The following is a 25,329-nucleotide window of genomic DNA, read 5'->3' on the forward strand; positions in this document are numbered from 1 at the left end:
CTTAGGCGTGTGAATGCGGCCAAATTGACAAATAAATTGACTTTTTAAAATTAATTTTTCATAAGTTAATTTACCCGTTCAAATTTATACATAAACTAATTTTTCACAAGTGTGTTGTCTTTTTTCCAACCAACTTCTAAAAAATCGATTCTACTTCAGTCCAATTTTATTATTATTTACTTAAATTGATGAATGACATAATGCTAAAAAATAAATTAATAAATGAACATATTCATAATGACTTAAGCATAATTCTTGTGAAAGAAAAGATAAAGAAGAGACGATTCAGATGATTTACTTATTTGCAACATATGCTATATAGTGCGATGGTGAAAAAGAGTGATTTAATTACTGTGAAGGGCATTATAACAAATAGTGATATATGTAAAATAACTTGAAATGCGATAGTAAAGAAATAGTGATATATGAAAAATAATTTGAAATGAGATGGTAAGTAAAAATTTAATAACTCTGAATTTATGAAAAAAAAAAAATCTGTAATTACGTAAATGGGTGAAAAATTATTCATATAATGGAAATGTTATAAAATAATACAGGAATAAATAAACGTGCATAATCAGAAAGTAATGAACACAAGCAAAATAAAATAAAAATAAATAATAAATAAAAGTGAGACCGGATTTACGCGGTTCGGTTTATACTTACTCTACGGACGGATGAGATCTAAAATCCACTATTTTAAGAGGAATTATAAAATATACCTGATTTTTGTGCAAATGTCTATCTTCTTATCTTACAAAATATTTCACTTTCTCTTTTCTCTTCAACTTGTTTCTTTTTTATTTTTTGCACGTTCAATATTATGCACTCTACACTCTATATCTGGCGCTCTACGCTCTTTGTTTTTCTCTCATCATCCCAATCATAATCCTATAATTTATATAGGAGTAAGTGAGTTTGCCCAATCATGATCCTATAATTTATATAGGAGTAAGTGAGTTTGTTTGATAACAATAATTGATTCACATGCATGAGGAATATGAGGGAGAACACATGGATGGTACTCGTGCATTATTGGTGTCGTCGATGAAGACTGATTGTTGCATATTCATATTTTTAAATAAAAAATAATATTTTTATAAAAAATTTTCTGTAGTGGAGACTCAACGGAACGAAAAAGAACGAAAAAAATAGGAATGGTGTCACATCACTACGAAATGCCACTTCATTTAGCCGGCAAGGTGGAAAAATCATTATCAACTGGAAAGGTCATCGCGTACAGAGAGCAACTGGGAATAACTTTTGAACATGACCATCAATAAATTGCAACGTTGATAGAAGAAGAGCCCAGAACTGCGGAAGTACCAAAACCCTATGAAAACCCATACCCACCCATCAATAATTGCCATCAAGCCCATGCTGCCAAGAACGCGAAATGGATGAGACCCTTTTAGGGTGTATCCAATCTTATTTATGATCACAAGCAGCATTTGTTCACAACACAAGGAAAAAGAGCGACGGTGCCGTGCCGTGAAGAACTACTGTACTGTGGCCTGCGGGGATTGCTCTGTTTTTGTTTTGGTTTGGTGATTGTGCGCCAAAATGGGTTGCAGATGTGTTGCAGATCCTGCGGGCTACGGCATTTCCATGGTCATATCCACTACGTCTCTTTCCCTTTCTCAGGTAAGATTTGGGTCTGTCATCTCATCTCCGTTTGTGTTAATTTTTAGGCATATGTACATTTTGGGGCCACTTTTTCTTTCATCATTTTTTTTTTGGTAACCCAAGTAGTTTTAGGCTATAAAAAAAGAAGAAGAGAGGAATTCCAATTTTTTTATTCCATATTCCTTCTTGTTCTTTCGGGATCTTCATCCTCAATAATAATGTATTGAGCAACAATACTGGATTGAGTAGTTTATTATTATCATTATTGGGTTCTTTATGGTGCTTTGGTGACGTGTTTTTGGTTTCATTATTTTCTTTCAGTACCCATATCAGAGGGCAACTCAAATACGCCCCTCCCGGCAGCGGCGGCTTCATTCCTCAAGTATATTTCTCTGTCTGTGCCTCTCATAGCTTCCCTTCTTGTTTGTGTGGGCTTTGAATGCTCTGTTGCTTGATGGACCAGGATATTTATTTCTGATATTTATTTATGGGTTAGATCATAAAGAGCCCCTACTGTTCCTTTAGTTTTGGAAAATAGTTTTTATTTTTTCGAAAAATTTTAAGAGAAGTTAGCTAATTTTGTATTTTTACAATATTTCTATGAAATAGATGACCTTATTTTTTAATTTTTCAAATTTTTATAAAAATTTGAAAAATATGTTTTCATTATTTTTTAGATTTTTTACTCTTACTTTGCATATGAGAGTATGGAGTTTGGATCTTAAACTTAATTTGCGTAAATTATGTATAAAATTTCTTGTACATCCACAAAAACTCGAATTCAAGCCACGAAATCCATGATTTCAAATATTACTTTATATAAAATTTTAAAAGTTTTAAAATTAGTTGTCTGTTTTGTGACTATTTTAAAATCTAAAAAAAGAAAAAATTGTACATTTAAATAAACTCTTTATTTTGTACCTTTTTGATACAAATTTCAAAAAATTAGTTGAACTTTTTGTAATTCTTTGGAAAACTAAAAACGGGAAAAAGGAAACTGTTTTCCAAAACTAGGCGGGCCTTAGTTTTTCTATCCCCGTGTTGGGAAATTATATAGGGGACTTGCCCTCCAAGTTGTCTATGTGCCTGTTTTTTGGATGTGAAACATGTGGTAAACATGTTTCACTTATTTAATAAATGTGGAACCCACCACTACATATTTTATATTAAAAAAAGGCTGGATACGCGGAGGGGCATGTCTTTTTATATAAGAAGAAAAATTATACAGGAGACCTTCTCCAATATATGTCCGCGTGCCAGTTTCCTAAATTATACTCTCATTAAAAATGGGTTCCCCTCTTTACATGTCTAACATTTAAAATACTGGCACACACCGCACACCGACATGTGGAGGGGAGGTCCCCTTTATAATTTCCCGTTGGGGAGAGGGACGAGTGGGCATGTATGTCCACTATTCCTTTGTTGTCATGTGGGTCCATGATGGTTTTTAACTATGTAATCGGCTAACTTTAATTTATTAATAGTTAATTAAGTATGCTAGAGTTAACCTATTTTCACTTTTATATTATTCTGTTAATTATTAATAACTATTTTTATAATATTAATTTTTTTTGGATAATAATGTTTTTAATGGCCTTACAATTTTTTAAACTCATGCCTTCAGTTGAAGTACTGTTACATTTTTTTACAGCATATATGAAGTATTATAACATCATGCTTAGTATAGATTATTAGGTAAAAACTTATGAGATTTTTCTTTTTTAACATGTAATAAATTGTACAAAATTTGTTTAAATTTGATAGTTTACACACGCGGACACATCCATCCACCATTAGTTAAGAAAATCTTTTTTTACATTCCATACGAAATAATATTGAATTCATTTCAAAAATACTTTGACCAATTGAAAACTCAAATTTAAGAAAAAACTGAATTTCTTTACTCTTTTTGTGATATTTTATTTTTTAGAAAATTTAATGAAATATTAACTTAATATTTTAATTTTATCCATGCAAAAAATTGTACAATTTATATCAAATCAAATCCATATACAATCAACACAAAGATTTTACTTTATTTTATTTTATTTATTTATTTTTTGTTTTGATTCCCAAACACATATGTGTATAATTGTATACAAGAGCTTATATGATAAAACTATTTATGCACAACTTCTTTTTAATAATTAAAAAAAAAAAAAAAAAAAAAGGAGTTAGTACGATATAGACACTATAAATTAATAATTATTATGAAACTCAACATATAATATGAGAGCACATAATAGGGAAAAAACCATTTTATATAAAGTTGATAAAAATTAGATTATAACATATAATCTAGATAAATCATTTATGATTTTATTTTCATGCAAATATTAACTGTTAAGTAGATATAATTATGGATTAGCTCATTAGCTTTAGATAATTAGTGGAGTTTTTTGAATCAAGTAAAAGTTAGTGGGGTTAGTTGCAACATGTGAAAACTTAGTGGGGTTTTTACATTGAGTCAAAGTTAGTGGACTGATTTGATATTTTGAAAATTATTACTTTATCCCTTTATTTATTGTAACTTGCTTATTTTAAATCAACCTTCAACAGCAACAGTTCATTTTTCTAATTTGAATAAGAATGAAGCAGTTAGGTTTTGATTTGATAGACATTTGGCGCATCTCTACGTTGATGATGAGGTAGTTTTCAATCAACATTCATAAAAATGCTCTCAATTTAAAATAGATATGTTAGATTACCACTTTATCTAAAAACTTAAGTTATTAAATTGTGGGTTAATAATGTATATCAAAGTTTAACACTTCCCCGCATCTGCAGTTCGACAACACGTAGAGAATTAAACAAATGATATATAACATTACAGAATAAATGTGAGCGATAAGACTAAAACTCAGGACCTCCTAGTAACTAGAGCTCTGATACCATATTAGATTATCGCTTTATCTAAAAGTTTAAGCTATTAGGTTGTGGACCAACAATGTAAATTAAGCTTTAACAAGATGTAAGTAATTAACCAAATAATTTTAATTTTAGAATTTTAAAATATCTGTTAACTCTCCATTATCACGGTAGTTCCTTGTTACCTCCCCAAAAATAGTAACTTTGCTGCTTTGGTGCACACGCACAGTTTGAGCCCATAATTAGTGTGAAGAATAAAAATAGTATGGTGAAACCCATGCTCTGACCGGAATTCCCAAGGATTTGAGTTTTTGAGTTGTTGATCTTTGATACTGCATTTGGATCGTTCTAGGAATCCTAGGTAGTGGGCATCAAGGTTTCAATTCCTTGAACATTCTCATTTATTTTTTAAAACAGCATAAGGATTAAGGATTCCAAAGCATATGATTCTCCTACTCAAGACTCCTAATGTGTTCTTTTGATAAGAGAAACTTGACTCATAGTGGAGAGGGAAAAGTGGGTAGGATAATGGAAGGAATAAATATTTAGTTATTAAAATAAACATTGAATTTATTTGCACAAACATAGCAATGTGTTACTAGCTTCTAATTGTTTTGTTCTTATGCAATTTAATGTTAAATAGAAATATTATACTTATCATCCAAGCATCACAATACTTATCCACCATATTGGACGTACTGTACTGTGCATTTTCCAATTAAATACTTACATGCAGTACCCATGTCGAGAGGGGGCACATACATGAGAATTAGTTCATGTGATCAAGGATGCCCCCATCACAACCCTGTAAAAGAAAGGGTTATGATTCATTTGTTAAATTTACGCATACCTGATGTTTGCACATGAATTCACACACATAGACTGTCTGAGTTATGAGCATGATATTCAAGTAAAGTTCACGATAAGGAGTTTTTCCTTTTTCAAATTTTAGGGGCATCTCATTATGTTTATTCTGATCCATAGGTATGCATCATCTGAAGAGGGAAAGCCTTCTCCAAAGAGGAAACAAGCAACAGCAGCATTTAGTTCCTGTCAAAAGGACTAAAATTGTAAAAGCTGTGGCAGTTCCTCCCACAGCATCTTCAATTGATGGCATCGAGTATAGAAAACACTTAGCTAAAAGCTATGGTTTTGCACAAATTGCAGAACCGATTCCTGAAACTGTTACATTAAAGGATATTGCTGATACACTACCAAAGAAGGTACTTTCTAGTGCATTTTTGCCTCACAATGAGGTTTTTTCCTTGTCCATAGACTCTGAAGTTACTAACTGGAAAACTTTGATCAAATAATGATGTTTGATTCTTTTATATTAAGCGAGATTACATATTGAATAGCAAACCTGTGGTGAAAATATGACCTCTTCCAACAATGTACAGCGGAATAAAATATTGTATAAAAGATCACACATACACTTGCAACAATATCAATGGTAAATACAGAATCATTCCACAACCATAGCAACATAAAGAGAACAAAAATAAAGGCAACGATACCAGGAATTACGTGGTTCGACAAAACCTACATCCACAGAAGCAATCGACAAGAGATTTCACTATGAAAATCAAAGATACACACTCAATGATCTTCTCTCCTTCTCTTACCCTCTCTTACTCTCTTACCTATCAAAATATGCCCAGAAGAACATATATAATAAGCTCTCAGAGGTTTCCCCCCGAATCCCCGACCGTCACACCGTTTACATTCAAAATTCAAATAACTTCGTAGCCCAGATGCACTCGTCGGCGAGAACAAGGGATTTGTTGACGAGTCAAAGAAGCCCACTCGTAGATGAGTCTATCCTCTCGTCGACGAGTCTTTAACTCTGAGATTTTCTGACTCTCGGTATCTACTTGTCGACGAGTATAGGGCACTCGTTGGCGAGTTATTGCTGCTGCACCAACATATGTTTTTCTCCCTTTGTTCATAAGCCCCCACGAAGTATAAGAGTCGCACCATAAACAAAATCTCCACCTTGGCAATTATATGCCCCTTAGGAGAACCCGAAAAACATATCTGACTGCTCCACCTTGAACTCGGAATGCTCGATTGGGACCGTCTCCCTTCTAGCACTTGGAGACATGCATCAAGTCCAAGCAACACCGTTTGAACTTGCCGTTGATAGCTTTAGCTTCTACCATCAACCCCGATATAGTTGTAGATGCAATACGCGAAGACTTCGGCCTAGATTTCCAATAAGACCTTCCTATAACAGTAAACATAAAAATTGCTGCAAGTCTTATATCACCAAAATTCCCTACATAGTCTTCAACAAAATTAACAACTAACGGTTCACTCTGTTGCCTGCTGAAACACTTCATTATACAATTATGAGGGACTTTTGACATATCCCGAACATTGCCCGTCCTTGGGTACCGTACGGTAGACATTCCATATTGATTCTCCATAGAACCCCTTTGAGACAGTAAACAAAGTCTCCTTGCGATTCCGTCCATAAAGCAACCTTGAGATAAATTCCGATCTCCCTATAGTCATGTCCACAAAATCACCCTGAGATAACACCAATCTCTCTGCAGTTTTGTTCATGCGAATCAGTAAACTAAGACCCATCTTGGCCGCACCCAATACATTCATTCAACAGAGTGTCCAACTGATTAGCCTCAATCAAAGCCTTTCTAGTCAATAACATGTTATTCACACACAATAGATACATCACTCCACTGCATCCTATCACCCTCTTCCATACTGGAAGTCTCACCAACTCACACATCTGAGTAGCGGTTTGATAGTACACATGGGCTCATCGTGATCCTGTTGGTCTCATGAGTTGAGAACTCCTTGCAATATGAACTATATCATCTCTGTCTTGAGTCTTTTGTTCCACCTACATCACATACCCATTCATACCATGATACTGTTGACCTGAGATAGAACTCCCTGCATTTCTACCCAGAGTCCCTAACTTCATCTGAATAACATGATTGCTACTACTGCAGTTTTCTGGCATTTGTTTCTCTTCCTTTACTTGAGTACGCTACCCCATGATTTTAACACCAAAAGTCATGTCCTCGATCACCCCTTTGTTTGCTATATGATAACTCAGTTTGCACCCACCTTTCTTATTCCCCAAAAAAGTGTACTGTCTAAACATAACACCAAGCATAGATCCTCCATTACTAGAATATTGCACCAGTGGACATCCACTCTTTTTTTTTTTAAAGAAGGGCGGCACCTCCATTTATTTATTGATAAACCCTCACTTTTGGCGGAGGAATACCGTGGTTACAAGACAATCAATGGGAGAAACAAAAGACAAAACTTTAAAAAAAAAACAACACCAACATCCAGCCAAAAACAGGGTTACAATTCCAAACAAAACAAAACAAAACAAAGACCTACAAAACAAACCCCACGCAATAAAACAAACAAAAGATAAATAACATAAAACATAAACCAAAACCAATAGGAAATCAGCTAAATATACCTTATATAAGTCGTACTCATGTTCTCCAGTTTATACAAATCATTGATAACTTTATGGAGTTGACTACTATTTGTAAACAAACTATTCCTCCCCATAGCACCTTGTCGAGTCAAGGCATCTGTCACTTTGTTTCCTTCTCTATACCAATGATTTATCGAAAAGTCTACTCCCTCCAATAAACCACCAATAGCTGCTCCCAAAAATCCTCACAATCGAGTAGTCTACCGCAAAAATTGCCCACAATGCACCTGCAACTTTCTCATCTAGCGATACATTTGGCGATCAGTCACACGAGAAACACGACATACTCACTGACTTCACCAAGAAGTACCCTGCAAGCCCTGCATATAACATGTCTTGCTCACAAAACTTCTTGACAAAACCAGCGTACTCAGCCCCAATGTTTGACTTAAGAATCTATCTCTCGGTCTGGTTCTCCACCTCAGCCACTGCATGAAGTACACCAAGACCGTTCATGATAAATCCACGAAATACATATGTCTATCCCTTGATGCTATCATCATTGGTTCCCAAATATCTGAATACATGTAGTCACCCATATGCTTTAACTGCATATGCCACAGGATACCTGACTCAGATTCAATAGTTGTAACTCCACCTACAACCGTAACACCCTGTAGTGCATAGATATTTCCTGCTACTTTATCTCCTTTCATCACTATCCAAGTTAACTTCACACACTTTCATTTTTCCACATTCAGACTCATAACAAATATCCATTACGGTCTAAAATTCTTAAAGAAATAACATTCTTCCTTAGATCCGATTTATGCTTTACATCACATATGGCTTTTACAACACCATCATACATTCTGATTTTGACATTTCCATTAACAAATAATTTGCGTGAAATATCATTTTCCATCAAAATACAACCAGTATAAACTGACTTATAGATGTCAAGCCATTTTCTAGGATAAAAGCATCCGGTATTTAAGATCCAAGAATCACCCGTGAGGCACTCCGTACCCGATGAAAACACGTAGCATATCTTTATCACTACATTCTAAGTCTTCCTCCACTACACTTGCAGATTTTGACGAACCCTTAAACATATATCGACATTCCAGTTTTCACTAAACTAATGCCGGAGAATTCTCATCCATGACGTGATACAACACGTCCTTAGCCAAACAAAGACGAATGATTGGTCCCAATTCATTCTAAGTCGTTGCATCCATGCTATCTAGTTGAAATTCTGCATAAACCTTTCACCATACCTTGTTGTACTAAGAGATCCTTCAATTCAGAGGCCATACAACACTCTTTGATACCAGTTGTTGTGAAAATAAGGCATCATCCAACAATGCACAGTGGAATAAAACATTGTATAAAAGATCACACATACACTTGCAACAATATCAATGGTAAATACAGAATCATTCCACAACCATAGCAACATAAAGAAAACAATTATAAATGCAACGACACTACAAATTACGTGGTTCGGTAAAGCCTACATCCATGGGAGCAATCGGCAAGAGATTTCACTATGAAAATCAAAGATACACACTCAATGATCTTCTCTCCTTCTCTTACCCTCTCTTACTCTCTTACCTATCAAAATATGGCCAGAAGAACATATATAACAAGCCCTCGGAGGCTTCCCCCCGAATCCCCGACAGTCACACCGTTTACATTCAAAATTTAAATAACTTCTCGTAGCCTAGGCGCACTCATCGACGAGAACATAGGATTCGTTGGCGAGTCAAAAAAGCCCACTCATCGATGAGTCTATCCTCTCGTCGACAAGTCTTTAACTCTGAGATTTTCTTGCTCTCGATATCTATTCGTCGACAAGCACAAGGCACTCGTCGACAAGTCATTGCTGCTGTACCAACATATGTTTTTATCCCTTTGTTCATAAGCCCCCACGAAGTATAAAAGCCACACCATAAACAACAAAACCTATTTTGATAGCAAAATAGTAGCATCACAGATGAGGAGATGTCAAAGGTCAAAAGGAATCACCCTTGCCAAATTTGCCCAAACCATGTGTCATGGTTGCAAGACTTTAAGACCGTGACATTTTCCCCCACTCCATCTTATCAATGTCCTTGTTGATGAACATACATGATCCAACTTCTAGTAACACTTACAAAACCCCAAAAATAGGAGGCTTCCGATCAAACCACAGTCCAAACATCTCATTCTTTGCAACTTCCAAACTTGTCTTTGATCCCCAAAAGACTGGATCCCAACCAAATCTGAAGACGCTCGTGGAACACAACACTAAACAGAAGGTCTTCGGCCTAAACTCATATCCAAAACCGAATGTAGCTTCCTTTGAACCACAATCTAGATCTCAGATTCTACTCAAGACTTCAAATATCCAGAGTCACAACTCAATTGGAAGCCAACAGCTGACCAACAACCACTAATTCTGAACATTTTAACATTCTCATAGAACTCAAAACTCATAAATCCTTGATATGGATGCGTATTACAACCTTGTCTCTCAAAAAACTAGACTCCTATTCAAGAGAAGAGAATTTGCCCACAAATTCACAAAGACAGACTGCTTCCAGAGCTAAAGTCATTCTCAATCCGAGACTCATCTTAATACAGCCCAAAGAAGAGCCAACACACAAAAATCCCATTCTGATGAAGATTCTCTCATTGATACATCTTGTATTGATACAATCTTCTGATGATCGATGCCACTTCCTTCTCGTAATAGGAGGGTGACATCATGAAACCCTTCTCTAACCGCAAATCAAACTGAAGATTTCTTTGTTTCTCAAACCCTATAAAGGTTCTAACATATGAATACAAGCTCAAGGTTCCATACTGTTGAAATCCCGAGTATCCTTGGGTATATTGAGTAAATTAGGAAAGTAGTAAATGTAGAAGATTGTATATTATTCTGTAGGGAGATTATTTACTTATTTAGAATCCTTGATTGTATTATATATTGTAAGATTGGGATGTACAAAATATTCAATTGAAGAAATACAGAATTTCCATTCTGTTTTCATGGTATCAGAGCTAGGGTTTCTAAACCTTAGTTAGCAATAGCCGACGGCGCCGTCAATAGCAGAGGGTCGTGCTCCTCTGAAACTCTCGACGGTGACTCTGTCGCCACCTCCATCGTGGGGTCTCTCGGATCGGGTCCAATGGTGGCATTGCGGCGACTCAGAGAACTCCAATCGCAGCCGGCGAACAAGATTTGCGTCGATTGTTCATAGAAGAACCCGCAATGGGTGTTGGTATTGTACGGTGTCTTCATGTGTCTTGAGTGCTCTAGCAAGCGCCGCGACCTCGTTGCTCACAACAGCTACGTCCAATCGGTGACAATGGACTCCTGGTCAGAGATCCATCTCAAGAAGATGGGCATGAACAGCAAAGCCGAAGCGGCGAGAGCTCGCAAAAGCGCCATTGAGGCCGACTGCAAGGACCGCGAGGCTTGCGAGAAGGAAGAGTAGTATTGGTGCAACGCCGAGGGCACCAAGTCCCACGCCACCAAGAAGCGCAAGGAGGTTGCCGAGAAGCGTGTCGAAGCCGCCGCATGCAAGGCCAAGGCTCGATGCCTAGCCAAGTAGGAAGAGAAAAGCCTCGAGAAGTCGTTGAAGAAGCCTGATAAGAAGGCCAGTTGCGTCTCCATCCCCATTCCCAAAGTCACCGAGGTAGAGCCTTTTATTGATTGGAAAATGTTGAGGTAGGGCCTACCTAGTTCGGCGGACCAGACCTCATTTAGTTATTGTACGACTTCGTCTTCCACAAACATTTTTTCGTGTTCTTTAGCCCAAAGAGGTAATTTTTTGCAAGCCTTGAATATAACCTTTAAATCCAAAACTCCTTGAATTATTGATTCTGGTGCTTTTGACCACATGACCGATGTCTATTATCTTTTCTCATCATATTCACCCTGTGCTGGAAATTTGAAAGTTAAAATTGCAGATGGATCACTCTCGTTTGTTGCAGGGAAAGGGAATATCTGACTCTCTAACTCCATCACACTAGAGTGTGTTCTTCATGTTCCTAATTTATCTTGCAACTTACTATCCATTAGCCAGTTAACTAAAAACTCCAATTGTCTTGCTAAATTTCTTCCATCTCATTTTGTTTTACAGGACCTATCATCGGGGAAGACGATTGGTAGTGCTAAGGAATGTGAGGGACTCTACTACTTTGAGGAGACAAATGTGAGTGAACAATGTGAAACTGCTATTTGTGATTTTGCATCTACTTCTAGGGATAGTGAAATTTTATTATGGCATTCTAGGATGGGTCATCCAAATTTTCAATATCTAAGACATTTCTTTCCTTCCATTTTTTCAAATAAAATGTCTTCTGAACTTCAATGTGAGATTTGTGAACTTGCAAAACACCAATGTAATTCCTTCTCAAAATTCACATACTAATCATCCAGACCCTTTATTATGATTCATAGTGATTTATGGGGGCCCTCACGCTTTCTTAATCGCACTCACACGAGATGGTTTGTTACTTTTATTGATGATCATACTCGTATTTGTTAGGTTTACTTGTTGAAAGATAAAACTGAAGTTCGTTCTATTTTCGTTAGTTTCCACTCCATGATTCAAACACAATTCTAAACTCATATTCAAATTTTACGTACTGATAATGGTACGAAATATTTCAATAATATCTTGGACATTATCTTCAAGAAAATGGAATTGTTCATCAAAGTTTCTGTGTAGATACCCCTCAACAAAATGGGGTTTTTGAACGTAAAAATAGGCATATTCTTGACGTAGCTCGGGTGTTGATGTTCACTACAAATATGAAAAAATATTTTTGGGGCGATGCCATTTTAACAGCTACACATCTCATTAATCGAATGCCTAGTCGAGTTCTTTATTTTGCCACTCCTCTCCAAAAACTCTAGGAATGGTTTCCCAACACTCGGTTCCACTCCAATCTCTCTATGAAAATCTTTGGATGTATTGCTTTTGTTCATGTTCATGCTCACAATCGAGATAAATTGGAACCTCATGCTATTAAGTGCGTTTTCATTGGTTACTCTCCTACTCAGAAAAGCTACAAATGTTATGATCCTATCACAAAAAAATTGTTTGTTAGCCTTGATGTCACGTTCTTTGAAACCACTCCCTACTTCCCAAAGCCCTCTCTTCAGGGGGAGAAATAGAGTGAAGATCAGTTCTTTGATTTCTCTGTTGATGAATCCGTGCCATACACTGAGTCTACCATTGCATCATTTCCTAACCTGCCATGTACAAAAGATCACTTAACCTCAGGGGGAGATGCAGAAAAACAAAACAATACAGAAATACTTGTTTACTCAAGAAAGCCAAATACAAAGAACAGGGAGAATCTCATACAGTCATACCTGAGGCACCAAGAGAGTTGGAACCGGTGATAGCTCCGAGCAACTATGAGTCCATGCCCAATCCTAATCAAGTAATAGATGGTCATGAGCTCCCTTCTGATAAGTCTGTACCTGATGACATCAATTTACCAATTGCAGTTAGAAAACAAACCAGTTCATGTACTCAATATCCTTGGTCAAAATACATGTCTTACAAAAGCTTGTCTACAGAATATCGTGCTTTTACTTCTAAACTTGACAGGATAAAAATTCCAAAGAATATCTAGGAAGCCTTGGAGATTCCTAAATGGAGGGAAGTTGTCATGGAGGAAATGTGGGCTCTGCAAAAGAATGGAACTTGGGACGTTATGAATTTGCCAAGAGGGAAGAAGCCAGTTGGTTGTAAATGGGTCTTCACAGTGAAATATAGAGCTGATGGGACAGTTGAACGATATAAAGTTAGACTCGTTGCAAAAGGGTTTACACAGACTTATGGCATTGACTACACGAACACATTTGCAATAGTGGCAAAATTGAACACAGTTTGGGTACTCCTGTCCTTGGAAGCTAACTTAGATTGGCCACTACAACAACTCGACATTAAGAATGCTTTTCTAAATGGCGAGCTTGAAGAAGAAGTCTACATGACTATACCACCAAGATTCAGTAAGAAAGGTGAAGAAAACAGAGTATGCAAACTCAAGAAGTCCTTGTATGGACTCAAACAATCTTCCAGAGCATGGTTCGACAGGTTTACAAAAGTGATTAAAAATCAAGGATATCGACAAGGGCAATCAGATCACACTTTGTTCTTCCAACAGTCTGAAAGTGGTAAGAAAATAATTCTGATAGTTAATGTTGATGATATAATCCTAACTGGAGATGATATAGTGGAGATTGAAAGATTAAAGAAAGTCTTAACTGCTGAGTTTGAAGTTAAATACCTGGGACAAATGCGTCACTTCTTGGGAATGGAAATTGCTAGATCATAAAAAGGTATCAGTGTCTCTCAGTGAAAGCATATTAGTGATCTCTTAACTGAAACTGGCATGCTTGGTTGCAAACTTAGTGAAACTCCGATTGAAGCGGTAAAGAGGGTCGAAGAATGTGGAATACCAGTTGAAAAAGAAAGGTAGCAGAGATTGGTTGGTAAACTAATTTACCTATCGCATACCAAACCCGAAATTGCATTTGCGGTAAGTGTGGTAAGCTAACACATGCATTCACTGAAAAAGACTCACCTAGATGATGTGTATAAGATCCTCAGGTACCTTAAGTGTTCTCCGGGAAAAGTACTTTTCTTCAAAAAATGTGAAAGCAAGGAAGTAGAAATCTTCACTGATGCGGATTGGGCAGGATCAGCAGAAGACAAAAGGTCTACCACTGGATATTGCACCTTTGTATGTGGAAATTTGGTAACTTGGAGGAGCAAAAAACAGAATGTAGTGGCCTGAAGCAACGCTGAAGCCAAATTCAGAGCAGGTGCATAAGGAATATGTGAAATACTGTGGTTACGAAAACTCTTGGAAGAGTTACAAATTTCGGTGAAATTCCCTATCAAACTATATTGTGACTACAAAGCAGCCATCAGTATCTCTCTCAATCCAGTTCAACATGACAGGACTAAACATGTGGAAGTGGACCGACATTTTATCAAAGAGAAGGTTGAAGAAGGAACCATCTGTATGATTTATGTACCTACCAAGGAACAAACTGCAGACATCTTTACTAAAGGGTTAGCACGACAAAACTTTGATGATTTCATTGGCAAGTTGGATATGATTAATATCTATGATCCAACTTGAGGGGGAGTGTTGAAATCCCGAGTATCCTTGGGTATATTGAGTAAATTAGGAAAGTAGTAAATATAGAAGATTGTATATTATTCACAGGGAGATTATTTACTTATTTAGAATCCTTGATTGTATTATATATTGTAAGATTGGGATGTACAAAATATTCAATCGAAGAAATACAGAAATTCCATTATGTTTTCACATACCAACCTTACACTCCAAGGGTAGATCTTGTCTCGGAGGTTCTCCAATTTTGATCACCATCTGGCATCCACAACTCAGTAAGTACCCAACCGAAACAATATCAAAGTTCAAAACTGACATTTTGCTTCCATAGTGAGTATCCACCCTAGGAGTCTTACAATACATGATGCCAAAAATGAGTCTACACCTTGTAGTCTCTTTGCATCCAACGAATATCAAAATATGGGGTTACCACGTCCAACAAGACATCCAAGCTCGACACTGACATACCATTCCAAAGGTGAGTGCCCACCCAAGGAATCTCACTATACACAACTCCAAGGATGAGTCCACACCAAGGAAACACCCAAAACTTGAACAAACTCAACTTTTGGGGTTCACAACCTAGTTCCTCACGGTGTACCCAATATACTCATGGACCCCACAATTCCAAAGTTAATCATCTTATTCAAATCCAACCACATGATAACCTGGAGAACTTCCTTCAGTCCTCTAGTCTCAAGCTTATATCACACCTCAATAAACAATCCTCAATATTATTATTAAACTTCCCTGTCCTCAGACATCTGAAGCTCAATCCAAATAGAAACTCAAGATTCCTAATCACTTGTCCTTTGACCCGAGTATTAACCACAATCCATTATGGCCAACTTTCTCATACAATTGCCCTTTGGCTCAAACTCAAGTTTTCATCTGAAAGGTGGCCCTTTGGCTTGATTGTGTTGAATGAACCTACACAAAAAACAACAAAGAGGGAAGGCCCTTTGGCCAAACTCCTACAATCATCCCATTCCACCAAATCTAAGAGTATCACCTCTGCCTGTGGAACAAGGACACTACAAAGTTTCAATAGATAAACATTCGAACTCCAATGCCAATCACAATAGGAAAACTCCCAAAGTGTGGTCATAATACCTACCTCAAGGGCATAAGGTATGCGTATCTTTGTTTCCCTTAATCAACTTTCATCCCTTATTAAGGGTATAGGATACAATCAAGCAACCTAATGTTGACAAGATAATCAACTAAAGACCAAAATTTCATTTCGTTAGTCACAATAGGGGAGCAAGAGACAAGAACCTACTCAAAGGTAACTTGATCCTTACCCCACCCAATGTCACAAATTGAATTCCCACAATTGAGTTGATGCCCACAGTATTAATCTCCTTTTTCATTCATGATCGAGATATCTGCTCTAGTATCAACTGTCACAGATGTGGAGATCTCAAAGGTCAAAAGGAATTACCCTTGCCGAAATCTGCCTAAAGTATCAAGGAGCTACGCCTGTGCGGCGGCAATATTGCACTAACTCTAGCCTAGTTGTAGTTATCCTCATCGAAGGAAACACTCAAGTGTCTAACCTAATGGTCAAGTCTCATGCTCGAAAGCCCTTGATCCAACTAAGATAATCATTGAGCCACCTATATTCACATTCTACTAGCACTAAGAGTGACCCTCATTCCCACAGTATAGTCCTCCAGTCAACGTACCCAACCACTTACCACCCACTAGTTGGCACTAGGAGAAGTGGCACCAACCATACACTACTCAAGCAAAACAAATGAAGGATTATCACCCCTTGATAATCCAATCGAATATAGAATGACATCACCAACATAATAACCAACAACCAATAAGGAATAGACGTCAAACCTTCAGGCCAAGAGTACTGTGCTACCTCATTCTCAAATGGGTCGTCCATGAGGCTTCCGATTCCACACAGAAGTCCAAGATATCCCTCAAGGATTCCAAGAGCCTACCCCTAGGGGAGGTAGGCTGCTCACCTGGTGTTCCCCCAAAAGTCATTTCTCTGAAGTATTCTCGTTTATGTACGAGTAACCACTAGGGATCTAATGATCATAAAATTTAGGTTCTAGATTACCTTGGAACCATCCCCATGAGAACCACATAGTTGAATCTAGGTAAACTAACCTTCCCTCCAAGTCAGAATTATACACCAAAACCATGTGTCATGGTCGCAAGACTCTAAGACCATGACATATAGCATGTGGAAATTAAATGTTGAAATTGCTTCCTTTTAAAGAATATTACTAACCCGTCACAGCTTGTACACAAATATACCAGGAAGCTAGTGACTTTTTGCATATCTTGAGCATTTTGATAGTTATTATGCTTAATAACACTGTCTAGCTAAATGGCATTCCACTGTTGGTTAGAAAATCCACATAACTAGCCTGCTAGAGAAGCACTGTATCTCTTCTTAGCTGCTGAAATTACAAGGAATACCCTACATGATTCATTGGAAAAAAGGATGAAGAGGTTTGTATGATGCTAAACTCATTTATACCGAGGATCGGAACATTGATATTGAGAATAACGTAGAGCTTCAAAAATAATGGATTAATGCTGGATGTCACTTTGAATTTTGTAAAACTCTGAAAATGAGTTTAAATGTAAAATGTACAGTGATCCCTAAAATGTTGTTAAAGACTAGAAATTTAGAGTTCAAATCATGTAAATGAAATGCATGCTACATGTGTTGTGTAAAGACAAAAAGTGACATGGTGAGTACATAAAAGACATTCATTAGTGGAGCATCGATCGCTCACATATTGACTACAAAATCCAAAAATACATTTTTTTAACCCGCAAAATAGATCAGGGAGAGAATCTTTCAAGTGATTAACAAAACAAAAATTCCAGTATAAGATTATTATTTATATAAGAATATTATAATTGTGAACAAGAAAACATTAGGAATTCAATCTGAATGGAAGCAAGGATTCATTCAAACCTCCCCACCAAAATCTTCTTGTTGAAAAAGGAGTCATGCCACTCTCAAACAATTTATTCACATTTTCGACGAATAGAAACAACACTGACAGTTTGACATAATATTAGCATTGGCATTTTGTCCTCCTCAACATATTTGTACCAAGTTTAAAATTTTCTGATTTAACTACATCATCAATGCAAATATTTACTGATGTTATTTCATATGCTTTACATTGGCAAAATTTTATTGAAAATTCATAATGTTACCTTGTTTGCTGCAAAATAATTTTTTGGGTTCTTTGTTTTTGATGGCTGTTGGTGGAGGTTATCACATGAGCATGGAAAATTAAATGCTGTTGATGCATTTTTAGGAGTACTTCTGATGTTTTTTAAAATTTTGTATTCTTTGTTGTAAGTTGTTGGAGATTGATGATGCAAAAGCATGGAAGGCTGTTCTAAAATCTGTCGCATTTTATGCATTGGGGCTCTTCATGACTTCAAAGACCCCATGGTATCTGCTTCCACTGGCTTGGGCATGGACAGGGACTGCAGCTGCAGGGGTTAGTTTTTGTATTTAGCGATCTTGTTTTGTGGTAATACTGCTTGTTAATTCTTACTACACCTTATTTTGTTTATTTTATTCTAATTTTTTAATGGAAATAATTTCATTGATAGAATTTAGAAGGAATTACAAACGTTGAACAATAAACCAAACTTTCGTTTTTTTTTTTACCTTCTAATAAATTTTATGTACATCCCAACTGACCATTTCTCTTAAAATACTGACTTCTTGTTCCTCTTCTTCCCATTTTGAAGTTCTTTTCTATAGGTCATGAATGTGGTCATAAATCATTTTTCAGAAACAAGTTGGTGGAAGACATTGTTGGAACTCTGGCCTTTTTGCCATTGATATATCCATATGAGGCATGGCGTTTTGAACACGAACGGCATCATGCAAAAACAAACATGTCTGTATGATAATCTCTTTTAAGTTCATTTATTTTTGTTGAAATAAATCCTTTTTGTTGATTCCAATTTTACCTCTCTGCCTGCACCATGCATATACTAGAACATGGAGGAGTACTAAAAGGAGATAAACAAACCCCTGCCCAAGTAATTTTTTTTATGGGTAGCAAAAGAAATAGATTAAGAAAGTGAAGGGAGAAATTACAACCTAGAAGAGGAGAAGAGATATTCAGAGCAAGAAGAAAAAGAACAAGAAAAGGGGGAAAAAAAAGAAAGAAAAAGGAATTAAAATCAAAACAAAACCATCTCTGAATAAGAAAATCCCTCTTTAAGCCCTTCCCATCATAATTGGTAGGACTGTGTAGAAAAACTAAGACAAAACTTAACAATCTCTGAATAAGAAAGCCCCTCTTTAAGTCCTCCCATCAAAGTTAGTCGGACTCTATTAAATTTGCTAATTCATGCTGCCCTATCTTTGCTTTGTTTTAGCACCATCCAGGTGAACTTCATCCCCTCTGGGATCTCCCAGTTACAATCCCATCTTATCCAATAACCTTTGGGCAATTGAGCTTCCCAAATAATAAATATGATAAGAGGGGAATTGTATTATTTTATTCTCACTTCTCATTCATCCCAAGTATTTGACTGGAATATTCCTTCGGATGGTCAGCAGACTAATACCTCAAGTAATTGCAAGTAATTCAGCTGGATGTCACAATTTCAACTGTATTTTGCTAAGAATATTTTCTTGATTTTCTTGTTCAGTAAAAGTAAACTAGTGTCATAACTACATGAAGTTGGGAAAATTTTAATTATATAGCTTAATATCTAATGAATCTTTTTATTGATGGACCCATTTGTATGAAAGTCAAAACAAGTATGTCCTTGTGTATCTAGCTTTGCATGTCTTTGCTTGGGTATAGCTCTTTTAGAAGAGGAGATGGTCTTCACTGTTCCCAAACTATTTCTATTTGTAAATTGAGAATTTAAACTTCATTGAACTCAATTACTGCTATTTTTCTTAGCAATCAAATTGGAAATATTTAGCCTAATTTTAAATGGAATTTGGAAGCTGTGTTTTATTAGAGCATAATATTTTTGGTTATTGGTAGTACGGATTCATGTATGTTTTGTCATTAGCATTTTTTCCTGTGGAGATAAATGTTATGTGTGGAGAGGAGAACTATAGTTTGCTAGAATGGTAGGATTTGAATTTTATAATGGAATCTTATATTCTTATAACGCATGTAACACTAATTGAACACAAAGAAACATGCTGATATTGAGGGCGTCTCTATAACATGGTCAATTTGAATGTTGAATGAGTGTGTATGTTGAATACATAGTTTATTGGTGACACAAGTCCTACATGCACGAGTACATATATCCGTTTCATGTTGCATTAATCAAGCAATATTTAATTACATCTGTTTGATTTGTCCTACGCCCTAATTGAATTTCAAATGAAAATTGTGGTGCCTTTATTGATTTGATGAAGCTGTATTAGGTTTTAGCTGTTTATAGCTAGATTAAATGTGTTAACGTTACTGTGTTACAAAGAGTAAAGTGTTTGCTTGACACACATTCTGAGAAATTGGTAATTGGTGACTACAAGCTCATGTACTATAATTTTGAACAATTTTTTTTTTCAGTATGCTATGCACATCAGATACTTATCTACTTATTCTAGTTTCCACATCTGAAATTTTGGTCATCATAACCTGTAGAAGTTCACTTCTTTCATTCATCTTAAATTTAGGTTGTTTGAGGATACAGGCTGGCACCCAATTCCAAAAGAATATCTTGAATCATCTCCACTTGTGCGTAAAGCCATGATATATGGATATGGTTTACTCCGGCCTTGGATGACTATAGCGCATTGGTAATACTGAAGCATTTTATAAGATTAAGAGACCATGCATCTAACTAATTATTCCTTCAATAATATTAAATTATTGCTTTTGAGTTGAACAATATTTAGTTGCATCTTACATCATTTGGTATGCATGTATCTGAATTCTGAACCTCATTTAGCATTATGACATATAGGTTGCAGTGGCACTTTGATGTGAACCAGTTCAGACCAAATGAAATGAAGAGGGTAAAGATAAGCTTGGCTTGTGTTTATGCATTTATCGCAGTTGGATGGCCATTCCTTATCTACGAGACAGGGTTCACCGGTTGGATCAACTTCTGGTTAATGCCATGGCTGGTTTATCATTTTTGGGTAGTGTTACTTTCCACTGTGCTCTAGTTATGCTACTTTCAGAAAATATATTATTCAAGTGGTCATAAATATTTCTCCTGTCAACTCATGGTATTTGTGGTAGTCATGCTTAGTAGGGGTGGATAATGAATACCATCTTGAAAAGCGCAAAGAAAAATTTTGTGAACTTTGAAAGCATCCATGTTATATGTGGCTTTGACATCTGGTATAATGCAGATTTTAACGACCTTGCTCCATTTGTGTTGAGAACTTTGGTTTACTAGATATTTGATTTTCTAAGTTTACTTGATAACTAAACATAAAAAAGTAAATCTCTTCATATTTTCGTTTCCATTCATTTCCCTTTTATTATCCTAGTTCCTAAGAGGGCATTGATGTATTCTTTATGACTTACTCGCCAGTATTTCCCTGTGTTGTATTGATGATGGTTGAAAAATTTAAACCATCTTTTTCTTTTGCAAGTACTCTCTTCCCAAAATATAGAAAACGATAATTGAAAGTGTCCATTATATTTCAGGTTTTTTTTTTTTTTGGTAAAAGAGGGCGGCACCTCCATTTATTTATTAATAAACCTTCACTTTTGGCGGAAGAATACCGTGGTTACAAGTTAACACCAACCAACCAAATTAGGACAAACAAAATTAAATATAACTAACAAAGGAGAAAAAAAAAAAAAAAAACAAAAAACAAAACGAAATACGCTAAATGAAACTCTAGAGATGAACTAACGACGAACAGAAACAAGACCTTACCTATCCATCCGAAAGATACCTTTCAGATAACGTGGTAGAAGGTGTTGTTTTTCGTAAATTACATTATTTCCCATTTTTCCTTCTTTAGTAAGAAAATCAGTAGCATTATTGTCTTTTTTATATTGACGCATCATCATGACATTCACTCCTTCAGGTTGGCGATAATAAACTATACTATATGTTGCACTTGTACTGGTTTCTTTCGATTTTCATTTTTGTTTTCCTAAATTTCTCTTGAACCTTCACTCTGCCGCCCCTCACAATTACTAGCTCATACAATTTGATTCTTGATTTCTGAAATGGTCATTGAATCCAAAAGTCTACATATCTTGTCAAGGACTCAAATGGATTTGTTGCTTCTCTTTGAAGTTGGATGACATGATTCAAATTGGAATTATCTCTCTACATTAAAATTTTGGTTTTTCCTCCGAATTTGTAGATGAGTGTTGTCACAATGATCCACCACACGGCTCCTCACATATCTTTCAAACCTCGGGATGAGTGGAATGCAGCTGAGGCTCAGCTTAGTGGAACAATTCATTGCGATTACCCTTCTTGGTAATTGATTTTTCAGCTTTAATTATCTTATCTGTTGTCTATGCTATGTTCCTTGAATAGCTAAAATGATGGAATACATTTTTTCAAGCTGATCTGATAAATAGCATTATTAACATTATGGATAGGTTTTTAATGGTAGACAATAATTAGTACTGAGATTACATTTTGAAAATTTGGGTAACATGTAAAAAATTGGAAACAAAGTAAAAATTTTATTTCCAATGATTGGTTCTCATTCAAGTGGTTGAAAAATTTAAGTGAATGATGGGTGCTTATATATATGGTTGGGCTCAAGGCCCAATAGGGTTAAGCTTTTGGCTCAAGTTGGTGTTCACTCATATATATCAAGTTCACTCATGGACTCCTACGGTCCTAACAAGTGGTATCAGAGCCTACAGTTTGTAACAGCAAGGGAAAGATTGTTGAGCCACTTGTAAGTTTGTCCCACATTGAAAAATTTGAGTGGATGATGGGTGGTTATATACATGTTGAGCTCAAGACCTAGTAGGCTTAGGCTTTTGGGTCAAGTTAGTACTCGCTCATGTGTATCAATCTCACTCATGGGCTCCTTCGGTCCTAACAGTTTGTTCTCATTTAAGACTAGAGCTAGTGGTGCATGCAAGTATGTTCAAATCATTTTGAGTTTTAAGTTTTATGCAAATCTATTGGTTTTATTTCTCAAATTATTTTTATCCTTAATACAAGTTCATATTGAAGATCGAATGTGTTCAGGGTTGTTTTGGGAGCCATAAGTAGTCTTTTATTTGGACAATGGTTGACAATTATTAACGGCAAAAGTTTTCATTTTCTTCCTTTGGACAGGGTAGAGTTTTTCATTCATGATATCAATTTCCATGTACCACACCATATCTCCCCAAGGATACCGTTCTACAATCTGCGTGCTGCCCATCAGTTGCTTCGAGATCACTGGGGAAAGGTAAAAATGCTATCCTATATATGCCTTATAGAATGGAATGATCACTATTGCTACCGCCCCCATTCCTCGAAGTGTTTGGCGCACTGGAAAACAGGAAAAGAAAAAAAGTAAAACCGGAAAAGAAAAAAAGTTAAGTGTTACTAGAAACAGAAAACATCATGAAAGATTTCTGCTGCAAATTTTTCTGAATCACTAATAAAATACATTCAGCAAGTTGTGAAGAATGGAATCATTCATGTCAAAAGAGGTGGGATTATGATTTTTAATGTTCTGTTTTTGGCCAGTATCTTAATGAGACTACTTGGAGTTGGCGTTTGATGAAGACCATAATGACAACGTGCCATGTTTATAGTGAGGAGAAGAATTACAGTACCTTCGATGAACTTGCCCCTCAAGATTCTCGTTCCATCACTTTCCTGAGAAAAGTTATGCCTGAATGAGCTCGGTTTGTGGTGTGCCTTGATTGTGAAATTCACCAGCTTGGTTCACTCATATATCCTATGCACCTTTTTCTTGGGGTTATGATGCCAAAATGTATGCCCAGTCTCTCATGCATTCTCACATGTATTGTCATGATTCCCTTTGAAAATATCGTTTAGGGAGGGAAACCATGGCAGGGAAATTCTAATATTAATCTTTCATTTTATTTGCTTATTTTAAATAATTAAAAATTCAATTGCTAATCCATCCAAATCGTATCCTACTTTTTGAATCAAGTTTGAGTTTTTTTCCTCAAATCAACCTCATCAAATTGGTTGAGCATGTCAAACTTTGTGTTAAAATATTGCACGTTGATTTATTTAACTTCTCTTTTCGGAAGCATGGATTTTGAATTTTATATTTTAATTTAGATGAATTTGAATAAATTTGAATATAATTTTATATTGCATTTTATATAAATCTAATACAAGTTCAAATCTTATGTCTATTTAATAAGGGTGGCAAAATAGGTTTACGAGTCAGATTTAGGCGAATCATAAATAGATAGAGATTAAACGAGTTTAGATTCGAATTGATTCGTTTATTAACAAGTGACTAATATATAAATTCAAATTAGGTAATTTGTTTACAAAACGTTGATAGATCTTCTGTTTGTAATTGTTGGACGAGTTTTGCTAACTTTGGCCTGTTCATCGAGCACTGTTTGACATAGTGTCCTTTCCTTTTGCAAATGAAACATCGAGGAGATTTATCATGTCCTTGTTGATTATTTTTCTTGAAGAATCTGAATTTCTTTCTTTTTCTGGAATTTTTCTTGAGTCGTTTGTTAGAACCATAATCCTTGAAGTGTTTCTTCTTTTTAGGACTACAGATGCAATCTTTTTCTTTGCATTTAATCTGTAGATACAACTTCTTGCACTGTTTAGTGAACTTGTGGTTCTGTTTCATCATCTTCGAGAATAGTTGATGAGTGTCACATAACTTCTCAAGAGAGGCAGCAAGCTGGTGAATTTCTCCAAGAGAGACGTCTCTAAGAGATCTTTGAAGAGCAGAAAGCTTTCCTTGTAGTTCAGGTTGAATATCTTTTGGAAGAGAATTAACATAGACCTGTCTAAGGTTTTCATCATTCATCCCGTCAAGGAGATTAACGTCTGGACATTCTTTGATAATGGAAATCAAGATTTTTTCTTTTTAACGAACAACACCTCATTTCAAAGAATTCTTATCTAACTTCATTTGCATGAGTATCAGGGTCTCCAATGAATTCACGATAAAGAACACCAAGAGCTTGAGAAGGAGACTATGATCTAATGAACGTCAATTGTCTATAATCATCAAGACTTTGAAACCAATCTCTTAATGTTTCAGTGAATCTAGAAACAAATTCAAGTAGAATTTCCTGGTTTAGAGAGTTTGAGGTCTATCCAAGCATCAAATT

At 35.9% G+C, this 25,329-nt stretch overlaps 1 protein-coding gene across 1 annotated transcript; it reads left to right on the forward strand.

Moving 5' to 3' along the window:
* The first annotated feature begins 1,157 nt into the window (after positions 1 to 1,157).
* Positions 1,158 to 24,135, forward strand: LOC131158874 (omega-6 fatty acid desaturase, chloroplastic-like). Its single transcript, XM_058113800.1, has 10 exons — positions 1,158 to 1,644; positions 1,948 to 2,008; positions 5,479 to 5,717; positions 18,427 to 18,570; positions 18,827 to 18,978; positions 20,736 to 20,858; positions 21,026 to 21,203; positions 22,395 to 22,513; positions 23,336 to 23,450; positions 23,735 to 24,135. The coding sequence occupies exons 1-10, from the start codon at positions 1,564 to 1,566 to the stop codon at positions 23,888 to 23,890; spliced, it is 1,368 nt and encodes a 455-aa protein (XP_057969783.1). The 5' UTR covers positions 1,158 to 1,563; the 3' UTR covers positions 23,891 to 24,135.
* Positions 24,136 to 25,329: the final 1,194 nt, after the last annotated feature.

Source organism: Malania oleifera, chromosome 6 (genome assembly GCF_029873635.1).
Source record: "Malania oleifera isolate guangnan ecotype guangnan chromosome 6, ASM2987363v1, whole genome shotgun sequence".
NCBI classification, from domain to species: Eukaryota; Viridiplantae; Streptophyta; class Magnoliopsida; order Santalales; family Ximeniaceae; genus Malania; species Malania oleifera.